The sequence below is a fragment of the Oenanthe melanoleuca genome, chromosome 6, assembly GCF_029582105.1.
Source record: "Oenanthe melanoleuca isolate GR-GAL-2019-014 chromosome 6, OMel1.0, whole genome shotgun sequence".
In the NCBI taxonomy this organism is placed as follows: domain Eukaryota; kingdom Metazoa; phylum Chordata; class Aves; order Passeriformes; family Muscicapidae; genus Oenanthe; species Oenanthe melanoleuca.
Window position 1 is genome coordinate 1,536,805 of NC_079340.1, and position 19,698 is coordinate 1,556,502.

Genomic DNA, 19,698 nt, shown 5'->3' on the forward strand with positions numbered 1-19,698 from the left:
GAGGGTGGGCAGGCCCTGGCACAGGGTGCCCAGAGCAGCTGTGGCTGCCCCTGGATCCCTGGCAGTGCCCAAGGCCAGGCTGGATGGGGCTGGGAGCAGCCTGGGATAGAAGGTGGGACTGGATGGGCTTTAAGCTCCCTTCCAACCCAAACCATTCTGATCTGGGATCTGGGAAGCTCTGGTATTCCACCAAGACAGAAGAACCAGGAGCTGAAAAATCCAAGAGAAGATGTTCATGTTACTACTTTGATGAAGACAAAATCCAGGGATGTTTATTAACTGCAGGGCAAGAGCATAGAAAAGCCCACATTTTGTCTTTCTTTGGGGGCATGTTTTGGGGTGTTCCTGATGAGAGTTTCTCCTTCCCCCCGTGGCTGTCCAAAGGCGGCAGGCTGAGTGTGCCAAGACTGCGAGGATCCAGATGGCTCTGCCAGCAGGAAAACCGGCTGGAGCCGCGGCCAACAACCTCTATGAGGAGCTTGGGGACAGCACCATGTGAGTATTCCTTCAGATCCATCCAGAAAATCACTGCCCTGGGCAGCCTGGGATAGTGGGAGGTGTCCCTGCTCGTGACTGAGGGGGGAATGAGATGGGTTTTAAGGTCCCTCCCAATCCAAGCTATCCTAGGATTCTGGGATTCCATGGAATTGGCTTCATGCATTCTCTGTGCAAAAGGTTTTCTTCATTCTCCAGCTGCTTGGGGCTCTCCAACATCCAGAAAATAAATAGGCTGGCACTGGAAGGAGGGAAAAAACCATTTAATCTTCTTGTAATGCATGGGGGAACTTTTAACAGACTTTAGGTGGGCAAAAAAGGTCTCACCAAATAGTTTTCCTAAGAGCAAGATCCTACAGCAGGTCACTGCTGCCAGGATTGGATTCCTTGGCACATCCAGGCCAGCACTCCACATTTTCCAAAGCTGTTGGCTAAACACATCCAATAAAATTCATGCTTATTCACTGCACACATTTGAAATGGTAATTCCCTGAAAATTGCTGCCCCAAAGTCCCCATTTCCTATAGTAAGTAGTGTTCAGTTTGTTGGGGTTTTTTTGTTCTAAATTTAAACCTGTTTAAATATTGAAATTACAGGAACTATCAAAGCAGAGAAACCCCTGGTAGTTCAATAAACACATCTTTTACCTCTTACATGCTCATAAAATAATAATTTTGCAAGGCTGCCTCTCTTTTCATGCCTTTGTAAACCTGAAGTTAATGGACTCCAGTAACAATTTAACTCTCAGTAGGAAAATATTGCAGCCAATTATTATTTGTCTGATACTGGGGGGGTTGTTTGATAAGCTTTGCCACACTTCCTCATCTCTGTTTATATTTGAAAACCAAGGAGTGCTGAAGAGCCCAGCTTGAATAGTATTTGGAGCAGGTAGGGAGTGAGTGGATGGTGGAAACAAGGACTGCTCCGTTTTCAATCGTGATTTGTTTTGCCCAGAAAGTTGAAATTTTCCAGCTGCTGTGGTGGAGTTTATAAAATGTTACAGGGCCATGACAGAGCTTTAATTCTTGGGCAACTGGGTGCAGTCTCTGCCTGTGGAATAATTCTAGGGCTTGAGCTTTTCTGGGTGAATAGAGGCCTAAAAAATGCTGGGAGGAGGAATAGTTTCACCTAAGGGCTGAATTTTTGTCTTTTACCTTTATCAAGTTATGCTTGGGCAGGAAGGGAGGAAAAACGTGTGGAATAAACTTTTACAGTGTGTGAGCACTTCTGTTTGTGAGTCACATCTGTAACCTTATGCAGGGAGGTGCCACTTGGATAAAATTCACTCTTTTTTTTCTTTTTACAATCAACCAAATTTCTGCTGAAATTAATTATGTGTTGCTAAACCCAGAAAAAGCCTTATTATTCTTTGTTTTATCTGCAAAAGCTTTTTGGGTTTTAGTACTGTCCCAAAGAGGTGCCACTTCCCATATCTGCAGTATTGACTTTGAGGCTTAGCTTTATGTTAATTTGGACAAAAAATAGTCTTCATTGCACCAGAAAAGGTGCTGTAGTTGGAATATTTTCTCTCAGATGTCTTTGCATACAACCAAGGCTTATCCGTCATGCTGAGGAACTGATTAAACACAAAAATCCTTCAAAGATACATCAAAATCCATAGGATTTGCAAGAAAATAACAGGCTTCAATAAATATAATTACAAATTAACTTCTTCTTCCCCATTAAATATTTTACTGCAGGGCACAAGTATACCTTAGGAAATTCTTATTTGGGAAAAATCTTTTATTGCCATTTTTTATGATTTTTAGCACATTACTCCCAGTTTTAGTTGTGCTATGTCTGTCACCTTTAATTTGCAGTGTCTTGTTTGCTTTCTTTGGTGTTTATAGCAAATGGAACAGAACAAAGGTCTTTAGTTTTAAATCTGCCTTGTCTCACTATTTTCATTTTTCCCTGTCTTTGGATCCTTAGGCATCAGTAAGTAAGCTTATTTCATTGTCTTAATATTTGTAGCTGGTAGAAATTAGTTAATTTTCCTTCCAGCAATTCCCATCCAACCTTGCAAGGTTAAGTTCATATTTTATTTGTCCATTGAGCAGGAAAGACATTTACTGGGAAGTTCCAATACTTCTGTGCTTCTTTATCGCTCTTCTTGGAAGCAGAGAGAGGAAGGGTGACTGCTGAACTTGAAGGGCATTATTTCTAAAGCCAAAAGGTCCAAAAAAGCCAAATCAACACTGAGTGCATGAACAGAGGTTTGCTGGGAGCTCATGGATTGATGGCTGGGTTTAAACCTTCCTTGGTTGTTAACTCCAATCCCGTGCAAGGCCTTTAGAGTCTGAGTTACAAAACTGAACTCTGGTCCTCAGTGATCGGAACAGCTCCACTCAAAGAGAAAAACACAGCGGGGTCACCTCAGCTCTCAGAGGCCTCATGTGGAGTGAGGAAGAGGCTGAGGAGCTTTTGAAATAATCTGCTCCAGTGGCAGGAAGGTGGAGGTGCCTTGCATGAGCCTGCTGCTGGAGGGGCTCCTTCAAGTTCAGTCGCTGCTTCCCTCGCCTCTCGGCGGATGCAGCGCTTGGCTGCCTGCATCAGAGCTGGCTGCTTCGGAATTCTGAGTTATTCAGAGCTCAGGGGCCCACACAGGAGGGACCTGGAGCTGCTGGAGAGAGTCCAGAGGAGGCTCCAGGATGGTCAGAGGGATGGAGCAGCTCTGCTGGGAGAGCTGGGGTTGTTCAGCCTGGAGAGGAGAAGCTTTGGGTGACCAAATTCTGGCCTCCCAGTGCCTGAAGGAGCTGCAGGAGAGATGGAGAGAGACTCTTTGCAAGGGATGGAGTGCCAGGACACAGGGAATGGCTTCCCACTGCCAGAGGGCAGGGATAGGTGGGATATTGGGAAGGAATTGTTCCTGGGAGGGTGGGCAGGCCCTGGCACAGGGTGCCCAGAGCAGCTGTGGCTGCCCCTGGATCCCTGGCAGTGCCCAAGGCCAGGCTGGATGGGGCTTGGAGCAGCCTGGGACAGTGGAAGGTGTCCCTGCTCTTGGCAGGGGGTTGGAGCTAGGTCATCTTTAAGGTCCTTTCCAATCCAAATTCTTCTTTAATTAGTGTGAAATTAATTGTTTTTTAATCATTCTGCCCAGAGGAAGCCTTAGATGCACTCAGCTCTGCAAGTGCAAACTGCAGTGCTTGGGAGAGTTTATTCACTTTGTGGAGCTTTGCTGGGTGTTTTTTGCAAATGGGAGAATGATCCCTCGATTCTGTGTGGGATTTCCAGTCCTCCTGGCTCCCTGGAACGTTGGGAAGCTGGGGGTTCCCTGCCTGGGTTGTCCCCTGATCAAAACAGGAAACAAAGCTTAAGAAACAAAAGTGCTTGGTTATTAAATACAACCTTCAGGGGACTTTTACATCTTAAATAACTTAGAGGAAAAATATCTATTCATAAACTCCTAGGTATTTAAATTTCTCTGCCAGTTTTGCTAGGGAATATTTAACCACCAGAGATTAAGTTCTCATTCATTTGGATTTGGTTATGTTTTCTGAGATATGAAACAATGCTGCCAAAACCCACAGAACTATGTGACCAAGAGGGCTAAAGCTTCATCTTTCAACATTCACAGAATCATGGAAAAATGATTTTTTTTATCCTATTCCTTTGCCAAAATTCAAATTTTGGTAGAGACAAGGCTTAGAATTTTTAACTCGTAACTTGTGTGAAAATACTGGACATATCTAAGTCACTAAAACTAGTCTTATATGATATTTTAATTTGTGCAGGTTGATAAGATTACTACTCATGCTGTACTTTAGCTCTGCCTGACACAGGCCCAAATCTTAAATTTTTTGAGAGAAAAATAAACCTCATTTCAGCCTGTAGTGAGCATTATTTAAAATAGGCCTCGAAGGACACTTTTCTAGCAGGCAGTTTGGGGCTATTCATTTTAAAATACTGTTTTATTTTCAAATCTGCTCAGCAGGTTGTGGTATTAAGAATATATGAGGGAGGAAGTTAATGAGGGACTGGGAGGTGACACATGCAGTCCAGAAAGCAGTGAGACCTACCACTTTTGGTGTAGAAATTCAGTGTTACCCAACCACAGGAGCTTTTTATTGGGTTCAATAAGATGAAGATAAGAAATTCATACACATAAAAGATAAAATTCATACATACAAGAGATAAAATTCATTCACATATTAATACTTCTGTGATGTTTCATGTTTCTAGGTAGATAGGTCACAATATTAACTGGTAATTTTGAAGTCTAAGAGGTTTTTTTAACAAGAAGTGAATTTATTTTTTAACTCACCAAGTAGCTACGCAGCTTCAAATTAAAACAAGCAGCAACTTGTTTTAATTTTTCTTCCTTCCCCCTTAAAGAAGATGCAAAAGTAAATGTCTTGCCAGTAGTAGATGTGATCCTGCTGTTGGGTTGTAGTTTGCTAGAAGTGATTTAATGGCTCTGATTCATGTCATAAGTTCTTTTTTTCTCTCTCTCATAAGTACCTATGTCCATGCATGTTTCCTCACATGTGATTATCTTCTTTTCTTTCAAGTCTTTTTCTTCTCTACCATTTCCAACAAAGCAGGGGAAAAAAGTCAGTCTTAGAAGAAGGAGATCGACAGAGAGTTATAAGCAGCTTTGCTTCCCGTGCTATAGAGGCTCACAAGCAATCCAATATCAATGGATCCCTGAACAATAACCTCCCCAAATCCTCGAGTAACATCACTTTTTTATCTGATGAGAACCCGCTAACGACCCGAAACCCGCTGTACGTGGAAGGTCTCCCTCAGAGCCCCGCTGCCGCTGGGTTCCTACGGAAAAGGAACGACCCTTTAGATATTCTTTCTCCTTCGAGACTGGCCTGGACAGAGGCTTCTTTTGGGGGCAGCCACCGGGCGTGGACAGTGCCCACTCACCTGACCAGGAGACACATGTCGGGCTCCCTGGGTAGGCCGGTTATCATGGACCCCATCCAGTGGCAGCAGCAGAGACTCACAGCCAAGGAGGAAGGAGCTGAAAACCCTGACAGCAGTGACGATGTCAGCAGTCCACTCTTCCAAAAGATCAGTGGCCCCAAGCTGACGGTGAAGGAGAAGGCGAGGCAGTTTGAGGCGCTGCAGGAAATGAAGCAAGTGAGGTCTCCGGAGGTGAAATCCGCGCGGTCGCCCACGCACAGCGCCAGCGCCCAGGAGGGAGAGAATGCGCCAGAGCAGTCTCCCAAAAGTGTGCTGGCTTCTCCCCACCTCCGCTCCCCCCCTCTGTCCTCTCCCATGCCTTGTGCTGAAGGGGTTGAGGCGGAGGCCACCGTGGTCCCCGCTGTAATCGTCACTCACCACGACGATCCTCATTCTCCTCCACCGACTCGCAAACCAACTCCTCCGTCTTCTAGGATAAAGAAACCACTTTGCCAAAGTTTTCTAGCTCCTCAGACCAAAGAAAATGTAGAAAGCATTCCAGATCCGCCTAAAATTCCCCCACCTCCACCTCCACAGCTGCCACCTCCACTGCTGCCACCACCACCACCACCACCACCACCATCCCCTCCTCTGTTGCCACCACATCCTCCGCCTCCACCTGCAGTTTCTCTTCCTTCTTCTTCTTCTTCGTCTTCCTCTCCATCTCCTCTTAGCACACAGCTCCTGTCCCCTGCCAGGCATTCCAAATCCCCTGCCAAACAGCCAGCTGTCCCCACCCCGTCCCCAGTGCCAGAGCTTCCTCCCCGCAGGGAGCTCAAAGGAATTCTTAAAAACATTCAGAATTTGGCCGCCATCGAGAAGTCGGTGGCCAACATGTACAGCCAAATAGACAAGAACCACCTGCTGCCCAAGCACATCCCCAAGCTCAAACCAGCCCAGACCCCAGAGCCCCCAGCTCCAGAATCTGCAGCCGAGCCCAGCCAGCAGAACGGGAACTTGAGCTGTGTGGTGGAGGAGCTGGAGAAACGCTTCCCCTCCCAGTCGACAGCTCTGTGATGCTCACAGGTGGATGTTCCCTGCTTGTTTTGGGTGGGAGGACTCTAATGCAGCGCACAGTATCTGCCTCAGACTCTCCAGAAATCCCGACTTTCCCTTTTCTCTGCTCTACACGACTTACCCACTCCCGATCCGAAATGGAGAGACGTTGTCCTTCCCGTTCGCTCGGAAATTTGTGATGTAAAATATAACTCTCCAAGTTGTTTTCTCAGAACTGTATCTTGCTGGTTCTTAGTCTGTTTCCTGGAAATTCTTGGGGGAAACTGTCATTTTTACCCAGGGATATGGCATAGGTGGCAGCGGGCTCGATGCTTCTTTAAGCAACCTTCACTGTAGGTAACATCAGTCAGATTTTCCTGCAGCTGTGATTGGAATCTCTTGCTTTGCCCACAAAACATCCACCTGGAAGGACTCTTCTGCCACATATTGGGCTTCAAAGCAAGGAAGGCCTGGGAGTAGCAGGCTCAGCTTCGGTGAGCCAGGTTATTGGATGGGTCTTGACAGCCTCAGATGGTGGCCCTGCCCATGGGATGAGCTTTAAGGTCCCTTCCAACCCAGGCATTCCATAATTCCATACTGCACCTCCCTGCTCCATGGGCTCTGCTCTGCTGGCATCTTCTGGCAGCTCAGTTCCTGCCTCCAGTCAGAAGAAGGGTTTGCTCTTGGTTGCTCAGCAAATGTGGCTATGTCCTCACTCCTGTTCTTCATCTTCTGCCTTCCATTGCATTTTTTTTATATTGTAACTGCATGTGAAAAGTTTATATTTTGTAAATTCCTCTCATGTACAAAGCCTTTGTTGTTTGTTTTTTATGATTTTGCATGTGCATGTTGTTGCTGTCTCTCTTTCATTTCCACGCTGGTCTGTCACGAGCTGAAACATCTCAATTAAATAATAATAAAGTCACTGATTAGTGTCACCAGGTGAAGGGTTTCCAAGTACTTGTAAAAATCCACATAATGTGGATTTACTTACCAGCTTTTTTTGCTCACAGTTGTCTAAATCAGATATTTGCATTTACATAAATATGTCAATTATAAATGTATATATAAAGTAAATTAGCTTGTCCTTTCAAAAAAATGGTAAGTAAATGCAGTTTGGGCATTTCAATGTCTGGTTCAACCTGCAAGTTTCCTTTTAGTCCTTTGCCAAAATCTAAAAAGTTCAATATGACAACTCTGAAAAACCATATTGGGAAAGGCAGCTATTACCTAATGAAGCAAAACTAAAACTCCAGTTCAGAATCAACGTTGTAATTCTGAACAAAAAGGTAATTGATTCTTTATCAGACACAACATTTCCTTGGTGCTTGGCTTTTTCTCTTTTCTCCTGTTTTGTTTTTGTTGTTTTTTAAAGTCTGCAGTTAGGACATGTGTGGATGCTTCAGTCGGAAGCTGCTCAAGGTAGTTTCTCTTTCTTTGTCCCACTGCCAAACTCCATGAACTCCATCCCACAAGTTCTGCTGATCCAGTAGAATTTTCCTTTACTTAAAACCCTTGTTGGTTGTAGAATCAAGGTAGGTGTAGGAGTAGCTAAATGTGTGAGGGGAGGGATTATCCTATTATCCTATTTTTGCTGTAAAATAATTTGTCATTTATGAGATGTACACATTCTTGATGCTCAACTCTTCAAAGGTGGCACGACTGCAATGTTTTAATCATATTCCCAAAGCTCAGTACTTATTAGGAAGAGAATTTTTAGGATTGAAGAGCCAGAGTGGGAGTGTGACTTAAATGTTCCCCTCTCTGTCCTGGCCATGCTCCTGGCAAGGGTAGAGTGGGAAGAGGGCAGAGATGGGCATGAAAAATTATTGGGCCACTCATGTTCAGAGTGGATCAATCCCAAAGACAAAAAAATCAAAATTTAAGTATCCAAGTCCCACATTAGACTTTGTAAACAGTGGCTGTCATGCAGTTCTTTACACCCCCAATGGAATATGACACAAATAGGAGCTGATTTTTTGGTATGTAAGGTCACGCAGCAAAAGTGGAGGTGTTCAGTCATTCACAGCATAAACTCCAGTGTTTCAGCCTGGCTACAATTAATTTGGATGTTTCTTAAGCAGAAGTTCCAATTTAAATATTTAATTTCATCCTTTCAGAACAGTCTGGGAGGGGTCATTGCAATCAGCTCTTCACTGACGAGGAACATTTACTTTTTCATTCTGGAAATCATGAAGTTGAAAACTTTGCAAAACTGGATTCATTTTGTCTGGATATAATGCTACCTTTGTTCTTCTGCTGGCTTTTTTTAATAGTCTTTGTTTAAAATATTACTCAATTAGACTGGGAAAGAAGCTGTAGCAGGGAAATTCTGTCCCATTGAGAGGTCTGGGTGCTGCAGGGGAAATTGTTTCAAACCAAAAGAGGAGAGATTTAGATGGGATATTGGGAAGGAATTGTTCCCTGGGAGGGTGGGCAGGCCCTGGCACAGGGTGCCCAGAGCAGCTGTGGCTGCCCCTGGATCCCTGGCAGTGCCCAAAGCCAGGCTGGATGGGGCTTGGAGCAGCCTGGGACAGTGGAAAGTGGGTGGAGGTGGAAGAAGATGAGCATAAAGGACCTTTCCAAGCCAAACCATTCCATGATTCCATGGTACTGCAGTTCTGGAGCACCACAAAGGATTAGATCCAGTAGAGGAGTTGGTAGCAAGTTGAACATCTGTAATAATATATTATTTATATTTATAGCTATAGCTATATTTATAGCTATATTTATAGCTATATTTTACCCCTCCCAAGTTGTTTGATTTGTTCAGTTGTGACCCTGGATGTATCTCTCATCCTTTCATCATCAGCTTGATGGGGCCAAGTCCTGAGCAGGAGCAGAGAGGATCACAGAGGCATCAGTGGAGACCTCTTCCACACAAAGCTGGAATTGAACCATTATCATTACTCATCCTCCTTCCCCATTTGTTCTCAGTTCCAGCTCTGAACTGCAGGAAAATCTTCATTTTAGGAGCCAGGGCAAACTGATAAGTAGTTGCTCCCTCTGAGAAGTATCTGTAGTATTTGGGATTTGTGATGATTTTGCTTTTGATATGAAAACAGATTTAAGTTATGGAAGAGTAAACGCCCGCTGGGGTGCCAGGAGTTGGGGAAAGGATGATTTAGGCAAATTCCAGTTCCTCCAACCTCTTTTAGCAGTGAAAGGTTGTCACATCTTGTCCATTGCAGTTCATTCTGGCTTTGTCTCTCCTCTTAAGTACCAACTCTGTGTTCTTGCTGTCCTGGTACCCCACATCCTCACAGGCTCCATGGCCTCTCTTCCCATTCCACGTGGAAGATTCCCAGACTGCAGTGAAATCTGGCTAGGAATATTTCCCAGAAGCACTCCCTCCCTCTGTGGAGAGCTCTGATTCCTTCCTGGAAGCAAATGATGTTGTCCTGACCTTTGTCTTTGTGCCAGAATAGATCCTTGTGCTGTAGTGAGTGAATGGGTATTTTATGTCTTTTGGTGACTTTTTGTTCCTTCTAATCATGGCCACACAAAATTATCTGAGAAGTATCAGCAAAACTCAGCATGGTGCTCTTTTTATGAAAGTTGAATTCCAAATTTAATTAGAATTGCTCATATTATGCCTTTAATCTGCAATATAGTGCAATTAAGAGTAATAGACTTCCTTCTCCTCAGAGCTCCTTTATCTGATATGGATATGGGAACCAAATCCAGCATTCCTCGAGAGGGCTTTGAAAACTTACAGATCATCTTTGGGTGATAAATCTTCATTTAAGCTGGCCATGAGGTTTATATTATATAGGTGACAGCATTAACTCAGTGCTGATAATCAGTTCCATGTGATGAATATTAATAGGAAGATTTAGAGATGGGGATATTAAAGAATTAAAAGGATTTCTCTGGTCTTTATTATTTATTTAGTGTAATTAAAGACCTCCCCATGACTGCTGGCGTGTCCTAGGTTAAGCCTAACATAATTTTGAGCATTTACCCTTTCCTTCTTAAAAGCCTGAATAAAAGTAATCCAGACTTAATCTTAAGAAAAATTCCAAGGCCTAAATTTTTGTTCTCTAGTTTCACTGAAACCATTTCAATTTTCAGGCACAAAATGTGAAAATAAAGAACTTGATAGACATAAATGCATTGGTCATGGCTCTGAGAAAATGAATTGAACCAACAATAAATTCCCCATAAGATAGAAGCACAAAGCCTGTGGCTAAACAACCACAGATAACAAAAAAAAAAAAAAAAAAAAAACCTCCCTTCCACTGAGCAAATGTTAGGAAAGGTGTAATTGGAATAGTAAAGTTGGTACAAGAAATTAGTAATACAAGCTCCAGGGTGATTCCTGATGGATGCAGAAAGTCCAGGAGTAGGAGAAGTTGTTTCACTGCTTCAGCAGACGTGGGAGGGAGCAGGTCCCTCTGTGGATGGTGGCACAGTGGGCAGGGGATGGGGCAGGGCCTCTCCCACTTTCCCTTTCCCTGTGCTGAGTCTCTCTGGATGCTCTGGCTCTCTGGGGATTTCTCCTCATCCATTCACAGTCTAAAGCAAGAAAAGATCCCAAATCTTCTGCAACCTTTCCCATGCAACAATCCCTGTGTCCAGAGCAAACCAAAAGAAAAACATATTCGATATTAGAGATACGTATTCCTTTCCATGCTAATTATATTTCTAATTACATTCTCTTTCACCCCTCTCCAGCAAGAATGGCAGTGGGCACCTTTGTGCTCACAGCATTGTACTAATATATTTCTTTTCTTTTTCTGACTTCTAGGCGAGGATATGCACAGCAAGAGGTAAGGCTGGTGCCCAGTTACCTTTAAAATATTGATTATACCAATGTGCTTTCCCCATGCAGCCCAAGAGTGTGGGCAGCAGGGGAGTGGGAGGGTCTCACCTTCTACTCTGCTCTTGTGAGACCCCACCTGGAATTCTGTGCACAGTTCTGGTGCTCACAAAGTAAGGACATGGAACTGTAGGAGCAGGTCCAGAGGAGGCTGTGGAGTTTCTGGGGGGTCTGGAGCATCTTCCTTATTGAGCCAGGCTGGGAGAGCTGGGGATGCTCAGCCTGGAGAAGGGAAGGTTGTGTGGAGACATCACAGCTCCTCCCAGGGTCTGAAAGGGATACAGGAGAGCTGGAGAGGGACAGATCATCAGGAACTGGAGTGCCAGGACAAGGGGGGATGAGTTCAGACTGACACAGGGGAAATTTTGGTGGGATATTTGGAAGGAATTATTCATTGTGAGGGTGGGCAGGCCCTGGCACAGGGTGCCCAGAGCAGCTGTGGCTGCCCCTGGATCTCTGGCAGTGTCCAAGGCCAGGCTGGATGGGGCTTGGAGCAGCCTGGGACAGTGGGAGGTGTCCTGTCATGGCAGGGGATGTGATGAGCTGAGTTTTTAGGTCCCTCCCAACCCAAACCACTCTGGGACTGTGTGTTGTGGAACTCCCGGGTACTGAGTGCTTTGCAGACCAGAAATTGAAAGTGATTCAAGAAGTTTATGAGCTGTAGATCCCCTGGGGGCTGAGATCCGTTGTGGCAGGAGTGCGACCTCCAGGCTCAGAGATTGCTGCTTAATGAGCTGCCAGGAGCAGCTTCCCAGGGAATTCCCTCCAGCCTGCTGTGTTTTCCAATGCCAGGCAGGGATGGGGCTCCTCGGACCTTCTGCTCCTGCAGTATAATTTTCTCCAGAAATGAATAACAAGGAGAACAGTATTCCTTCAATAAAATCTCATTTAATAATTGGAAAGTTCTCCAAAATACGTTTCTATCAAAAGGTTGATATTTGCTGATTTTTTTTTCTCTCTTTGCATAGCTGGTTTGTATCTCTTAATTTAAATATAGAACTTACTTCTGTTGGCCTTTGCTAGAAGTTCTTGAGATAAATATGTCAGAGTATTACCACAAAAACTGGGAAGCTGATTTTATATTTAGGCAAAAGAAATGGTGGACTATGAAGGGATTTTACTGCATCAGGTGCTCAGTGTTCTCACAGGGTATGGAAGTATCCAGCTGCCTCCCATAAAAAAAGTTGCAAAGGACCTATGGTTTCAGCATTTATTAGTAATCTTAGACACCAATCACCTGCACTTTTATTGTTGCTGTCTAATTAACCACTTTCTCATTTTCTTTTGTAGCAACAGCAGTTGCTGAGACCTTCTCTTCTCAGACCAGAGGTACCAGAATTTTTCATTTCTTAATTGTTCTATGAGTTTTGAAATGGCTTTTACATCATTTTGTAATAAGAACTTGTCTGTCTCAGGTAATTTTCGCCCTGGCTCTTAGATAAAAAGCAAAGTTCTGGCATTGTAAACCCAGTTCTCTTGTTTTAATTAAATACCTTAAATTTACTGCATCTTGGTACTTCCAAGGCCAGGTTGGATGGGGCTTGGAGCAACCTGGGATAATGGAAGGTGGGACTGGATGGGCTTTAAGGTCTCTTCCAAACCACTGTGATTTTCCCCATGAGCATTTTCAGTGGCTCCCACTGGCTTCATCCCACAGTTTCAGATTTCCAGACAGAATGATTCCATTGCTCTCCAACTGCTATCTGATTTTTTCCTGGTGTCAGTCAGCTGCTGATGGATTACTGCAGCTGGAGCTGAGCTGAGCCGTTGTTGCTGGAAGCTTTAGCACCTTGCTTTGCAGTGCAATTGCAAATCTTTCTATTTCCAATCTTTTAGGCCCAAAATTGTTCCCAGAATAAGCAATAAGAGCAAATGTGAGACATTGGTATTTTTGTGCCACAGGATGGGGATCATTTCTGCAGTCAGAAGAAGTAATTACATCATAAAGAATAATAAAATCAGTAATTACATTTGGGCCTTTTTCACACGGTTTGTATTCAGTCAGTGTTTCTCTTTTCCAGGAGCTGAGTATGGAGTCTGGAATTGATCCAGGGCAGGAATACTATGGCCAGGATTACTACAGTTATGAGCATGGGTATAGTTCCATTTTTCCTCTTTATTTCTGAAAGTGCTGCTTTTCCAAGCTGGTGATGTTTATTATTCCAGCAGTTAATCGTGGGACTTCCCTTCACCTCAGGATTACTTTAATCTTTGTGTCCACAAAGGCGTGAACCAACAACAAAACTCTTTTCAGAGGTTAAGGGCGTGTGTGATAACTACCTGCTTCTTTCAGGAATGTCATTATTCCTCTTACAGAGTGCACATCCCGTCCCTCATGCTGGGTTTATATCCTTTGTGTGTGTATTTCTGCTTCCTGGGAGATTAATTTCCATCCCCTCCTGAGTTCAGGGATTATTCCTTACTTCTCCCAGTTTCCAGCCAGCTGCTGGCCTTTTAAATTTCCCTCAAAAAACCTTATCCTTCCCTGGTGGCCTTCCAAATTTCCCTCTAGAAACCCCATTCTGCCTTGTTCTGATAAAGCCCACTGGACTGCAGGCTCTTCAGGAATTACTGCTGGCATTCACCAGAACTGATCCCAAGGAAGCTGCCCTTTCACTCCATGATTATTGAGAAAGATCCCCAAAAAAATCAGGTGGATTGAAGGAAGGTAGATGTACTTAGAGAGCTCAAAATCCAGGTTTCTCTAAGGGGCTTGTTGGAACAGAAGGGTGTTTGGGATTTGATTGCCGCTAAGGAATAAAAGGAGGCAGAAAAACAAGGGAAGTCGTTGGCACCCCTGTGGATGTGAGTGTTTGCAGTGCTGGCAGTGTGATGAGGGCTGTGAGCACACCTGGCCCGTCCTGAGGAGCTGTGGTGTCCTGGCAGGTACGAGCTGCCGCAGTACGGGAGCCGGCGGCGCCTGCTGTCCCCGTCGGGCATGTACGACGAGTACGGCGAGGTCGTGGTGGAGAGCGACGGTGGCTACTACTACAGTCCCCACGGGCCAGCAGCAGAGGAGGTAAGAAGCTAGCTCTGGAGGGCTCATTCTGTCCCCTTAACAGCCTGAAGGGTCACCAAACCTCATCAGCTGAACGCTGGAATTTATTAGAATTAAGTTTTTTATGAGTCAGTGTTAAGCGCTGTTGGCCCTTCTGGTGACCTGCGAAGTTTGCCAGCATTAAACTCCTTTTGTTTTCTAGGCACAAAAAAAGAATTGCAGAGTTTCTTTTAGTATCCACATCTGTTTTTAGTTCAAAGAAAAATCCACTTAGGTAATTCCATTTTATATCATTAGCAAATAAAGAAACCTTCCAGTGTTTGTAGGGCCCTACAAGGAATCTGGAGGAGGACTCTTCCACTGGAACTGGGGTGACAGGACAAGAATGACTAAAGACTGAAAAAGGGAAAATTTAGGTTGGATACTGGGAAGAAATTCTTTCCTATGAGGGTAGAAGGCCCTGGCACAGGGTGCCTAGAGAAGCCATGGCTGCCCCTGGATCCCTGGCAGTGTCCAAGGCCAGGCTGGATGGGGCTTGGAGCAGCCTGGGATAGTGGAAGGTGTCCCTGCCCATGGCAGGGGGTGGCACTGGATGGGCTTTAAGGTCCCTTCCAACCAAAACCACTCCATGATTCTACGAGTCTGTTACTAATATTCTTGTAATAAATGATGGCTTTCCACTAAGAAGAGCAGTACCTAAACTCATTTGCCACAAAGTTCACAATGAAATGTAAAAAAATTTTTAAATGTCAGCAGCAATCAGAAGAAAGTCGATGTAAACATTTCTTTTGAGAAAAAAGTCCAGTTTTCGTAAATGCCAGATCTTAATCTATTATTAAATAAGAAGACAGAACATTACAGTGTTTTCCCCATCACAGAGTAGTTGTGCATTTCCAGACTATTCTAAACTTTCTAAAACTCTAAAATTCCAAAACATTTCCTATAACTTGGGTAAGAAATCCATTCTAAAACAGGTGACATCATTTTGTTCCTGGGAAATAAATGTTGCATCTGTTCCTTCCCTACTTTAAGGTACAGGTTTTCACAATAACTTTCTTTCAAGTGGTAATCAATTAATTTTCATAATTTGCAGGGCATGAGTCCAGTCAGAGGCCCTCCCAGCAGAGGTATAAGCCAGGCAGCAGGGCCTCAAATGGAAGGGAGACCTGTAGGTGTTGGGATGGACCTCAGCCGTGGTCCTGGAAGAGGATTTAGGAGCAGCCAGGGGAAAAGAAGGCTAAAGTCAGTGATGCATTTAAGTCGTGTGGCAGTCAGTGCCCACAAACCTGTAGGAAGAGCTGAGTCTGCCCGTTCCCGGTGGAAGAAAGCAAAGATATTCCCAATGATCCTGCAGAAAGTGAAAGGTAGGAAAGATTCCAGCTATGCCAAGCTGCTGTCAGCTCGCCAAGCAGATGGGGACAAACCCATGGTGATCAGGGGAAGCTACTTCCAGAAATCCACGGATGACAGGCCCTCCATGAGAAAACTAAACCACGTGTTGAAGCGCATCAGCGTCTCCAAGAAATTCCAGGAGGGCCTTGGCAAGGATCTGGCATATGGAGGGGAAGGGTCTGAAAGGGAGGAAGCCAAGTCAGGAGTTTCAATCAGCATCACAGCAGAGAGTGAGCAGGAGGACAGCGACTATGAGAAGAGCGGGAAGAGGAGGAGGAGGCGCACCTCGGATGAGTCCTCTGAGAAGAGCAGCTCCGGCTCCGAGTCGGAAGACAAAGACTACTTGAAAATAACCCTGGATCAGGATGAGGCCACGGAAAGCACCGTGGACTCGGATGAGGAAACTGGGGATTTGGGGGATTCCGACGAGGACTCTGAGTCCAGCTCCAGCAGCGAGTTGGAGGAAGACTCGTCGGAAGAGGATGATGATGAGGAAGACTCTGAGAGCGATGAGGATGGCAGCCTGTCCAAGAGCTCGTCCACACGGAGCTCCTACAGCAGGTCAGGGACCAGTGAGTCCAGCAGCAGGAGAAGCACAGAAATGTCCAGTGTAAAAAGCAGGGCAGGCAGCTCCCGTGGCAAACGCTCCAGCCAGAAATCTGTGAGCTCCACTGCCTCAGGTAGTGACAGGGACACGAGCTACAAGAAAACCTCAGGATCCAGCTACAAGAGCAAAACCTCCTCTGCCAGTGTGGAAATAGAGGACACCATAGAAGAGGTGTCAGAAGAAGGGGAAGAGGCAGAGGAGACAGCAGATAACTCAAACAAGGTGGTTTCTAAAGCTGCCAGCACAAAAGCTGCTGCTGCTGGAGGGGGCAAGGGAGGACAATCAGCTGTTCCTGGGGAGGAGAGTGAGGAGGAAAGCAATGAAGAGGTGGATCCAGAGGACAGTGACAGGGAGGATACTGCCAGTAAGAATGAATCTTCTTGCCTAGACAGTGAAATCAGTGCGACTTCCAAAGGTACCACAGGGACAAAAAGCTCAGGTAGTGCCACGTCCGGGAAAACTGCCACGACTGAGACTGAGACTCAGAGCTCTGACACCAAGAGGAAAGGAATGAAAACAAGGAAAAAGCAGGAAAGCAGCCAGTCCCAGTCAGATGAGCCCCTGGGTACTGGAATTACAGAGTCGGAGGCCACGGGTGATTCCACCTCCTTTTAAAGAGGAGTGACAGTAGGTGATGGTTTGCAGTGAGGAGTGGCTTTGTTTGCTGTGCCTTCTGTGTGGTCTTTCCTAAGCAATGCTGACAGGCTGGAGACAGCCAAAAGGAAAGGGCAAAGCATATTGATCCAGCATTTTACTGTCCTTGGGAGAGAACTGTGGAAAACCAAAGTAATTCCACACTATGATATACTCAGTCATAGATACAGAAAGTTTAGTTTTCATGGAGCAATTAAACATGAGATTTAGGGAAGAAAGGGAATGATGAGGAGGAGGAGGATGTAAAGATTTTAAAGTCATCCATGATTAGGAGGGTGTAAAGATTTAAAAATCATCCATGTTTTCATCTTAGACATTAATATTGTATTAATACATTTGCTAATCTTCAGGTGAGTTCTCTGCTGTCAAGGTCAGTACTGTTTGCAGGGAGGACAAGGGGAATTGCAGCAAAACAACATTCCTAAAACTGCAGGGGATAACTGGGACTGCTGGGATTGGGCTGTTTCTGGATCACAGGATTCAGGTTGCAAACACCAGTGATGCACAAGCCAGGAATGCTGAGGCAGAAGGATCAAATGAGCTGGGTCAGGAATGGAAATGGATTACATTTCCCAACTTCTGCCTTTTTTTTTTTTTTTTGTCAAACATATCTTTGAACTCGACCTATGGCCACTTACCTGCCCCTTTGCATTCCCACACAGCACAACGTGTTCATGTAAATCCCACTTAAACTAAGCAGGAATAAATCCACTGGAATATATCCATGTGAAGAACATTGTCTGTCTTTGCCAGGAGCAATAAAATAGACACATAAGTAATTTTTACCAAGTGTAACTTCTCAAAAGCTGAAGAGTAATCACCTACCTTGCATGATTTTCTTTCTCTAAAAATTGGCTTTTCTCATGTTCCTGTGTGTGTTTTGCAGTGGAGGTTAACTGTGATGGCATCTTAGTGCTTGAATTATTCATTCAGGAAGGGTAATAGCTCTTTTCAGTGTGCTGCAAGGAGGCATCTATTTTTAAAAGATCAATTATAAATTATAATAGCTAGTGGGGGTTGTGTGCTCACCACAGAGGAATCACTGCTACTACAAAGTCACAGCAGCGTGGAAATTGCTTGCATTAATTCTTTGAGAAAATATGTAAGTTCTGTAAACCTAAAGCCTGATTTCTCCACCATCTTCCTGAGCATTTCCACTGATCCCACCTGTCTGGAACAGTCACAAAGCCTTACACAGAGCTGTTATTTTTGTAACCAGCCAGTTTTGCCAGCGCTGTGCCTGAGATTTTCCCTGGTGTACATCCCGGGATTTTCTCTGCTGGATGCGTGGTGCACACAAATCAGAGCTACCCAGTGCACAGAATTCACAATGCAAGGGAAGAAAACTTCCTAGAATTTCCACCTTGGAGTAGTTTCCTACAGGTACCCCTCGCACAGCCCTCACTTCCTCCTCAGGGCGCCGCGGTTTCTGCGCACATCGCAAGGGGAAAGATGCAAAATTAACTGATGAGAGTGATTAACCAATGAACAGAAAGGGCAGGGCAGTGAACAGTGCTGGCTTGCACTGACGTTTCTTTTTGTCGTCCAACAGTGGGCCAAAAAGAAGAGGATCAAGCTGGTGGTGGACCCGGAGTACGAGACCAGCTCGGCGGGCGAGGAGAGCGCTGGGGACGCCGGGCAGAGGAGCCGGCTGGGCACCCCCGGCCTCCAGCCCAGCAGCAATGGCAACATCTACATCGCCCAGAACGGCTCCGTGGTGCGCACCCGCCGCGCCTGCCTCGGCAGCGCCGCCAAGGCCTCCTCCCCCGTGAGGCTGGGGAAGCACTTCAGGAAGCTGGACAGGCTGGCGGTGACACACGAGGAGAGCGTCCCGCTGAGCACCTTGTCCAAGGGACCGTCCCCGGGTGACAAAATGAACTCCAGGCCGTGCAGTGTCTCCTTTGCCTCTGCTATAGGGGCTGAAAATGTAGTGACAAAGGCCGGGGCGGCCAAACTGAAAAGCACAGACGAGCAGGAATCGGTTGTTGACCACGAGGAAGTCAAGGAGCCCTTGGAGTCTCACAGTGAACACACACAGTCCGACGAGGAGGAGCTCTGGATGGGCCCTTGGAACAACCTCCACATACCAATGACAAAACTGTGATTTTAGTTGATTCTTTTTTTTTTTTTTTAATTTTTATTTTTACTTCGGTTTATAATAAACTGCGCTTTTTATTGTCACCCAGGGGCAGATGTATGGAGTTTGTATGGTGCACATCCATAGTCCATGACAAACGGCACGCTTTAAAATTCCCAGACAAAATTTGCACTCACATTTGGACTGATCCATTGTTCTCCCCAGTTTTGACAGGCTCCCATTTCACTAAACACTATTGGTTTCAATTAATGAGTTCTTTTTGGAACTGGAGTTCTTGTTTAATAAACAGTAAACTACTAATAAATGCACAGCCCCCTTTGGCTTAACCCTCCAGACAGTTTTATACCTGCCTGGCTTTGTTTTTCTGTATGATACTTGTGGCTCTACTGTCTAGATTTGGGAATTGTCTATTTATGTTCAAGATTTATATCCGGAGCTCTGCCTTCGGACCTCAGAGTAATAAATTAAAAATAAACCCATCCAAGTCAATGGAGCAAATCCTCGGCTGCTGCTGGAATTTGAGTCCCAATTCCAAAGTCAGAGCAATTTATGCAAACAGGGCTCAGCTGGCAAAGTTATGGAATCAAAGTTCTTGAGATTACAGCACTGCCACTTAGAAAAGTGCAAGAGAAGCTGAAATAAGATAAAAATTGCAAAGAGGAAGGCAATGTGTAGCAATTAATCTTATTCAGAGCTACCTGGCTGTGGTTTGTTCATTTTCT

At 45.1% G+C, this 19,698-nt stretch overlaps 1 protein-coding gene across 2 annotated transcripts in view; it reads left to right on the top strand.

The window, feature by feature from the left end:
- Nucleotides 1–19,058, top strand: part of PCDH15 (protocadherin related 15) — a 643,053-nt gene extending 623,995 nt beyond the window's left edge. Inside the window, exons 33-39 of one of the 2 annotated variants that reach the window (XM_056495516.1) lie at nucleotides 385–495; nucleotides 11,156–11,177; nucleotides 12,518–12,556; nucleotides 13,249–13,322; nucleotides 14,114–14,246; nucleotides 15,319–16,721; nucleotides 18,427–18,998. In XM_056495516.1, coding sequence (XP_056351491.1) covers nucleotides 385–495; nucleotides 11,156–11,177; nucleotides 12,518–12,556; nucleotides 13,249–13,322; nucleotides 14,114–14,246; nucleotides 15,319–16,721; nucleotides 18,427–18,982 — 2,338 coding nt within the window. In that variant the 3' untranslated portion in view covers nucleotides 18,983–18,998. Of the gene's footprint in view, nucleotides 1–384; nucleotides 496–11,155; nucleotides 11,178–12,517; nucleotides 12,557–13,248; nucleotides 13,323–14,113; nucleotides 14,247–15,318; nucleotides 16,722–18,426 lie in introns of both variants that reach the window. The other variant, XM_056495514.1, reaches the window with a different exon arrangement.
- Nucleotides 19,059–19,698: the final 640 nt, after the last annotated feature.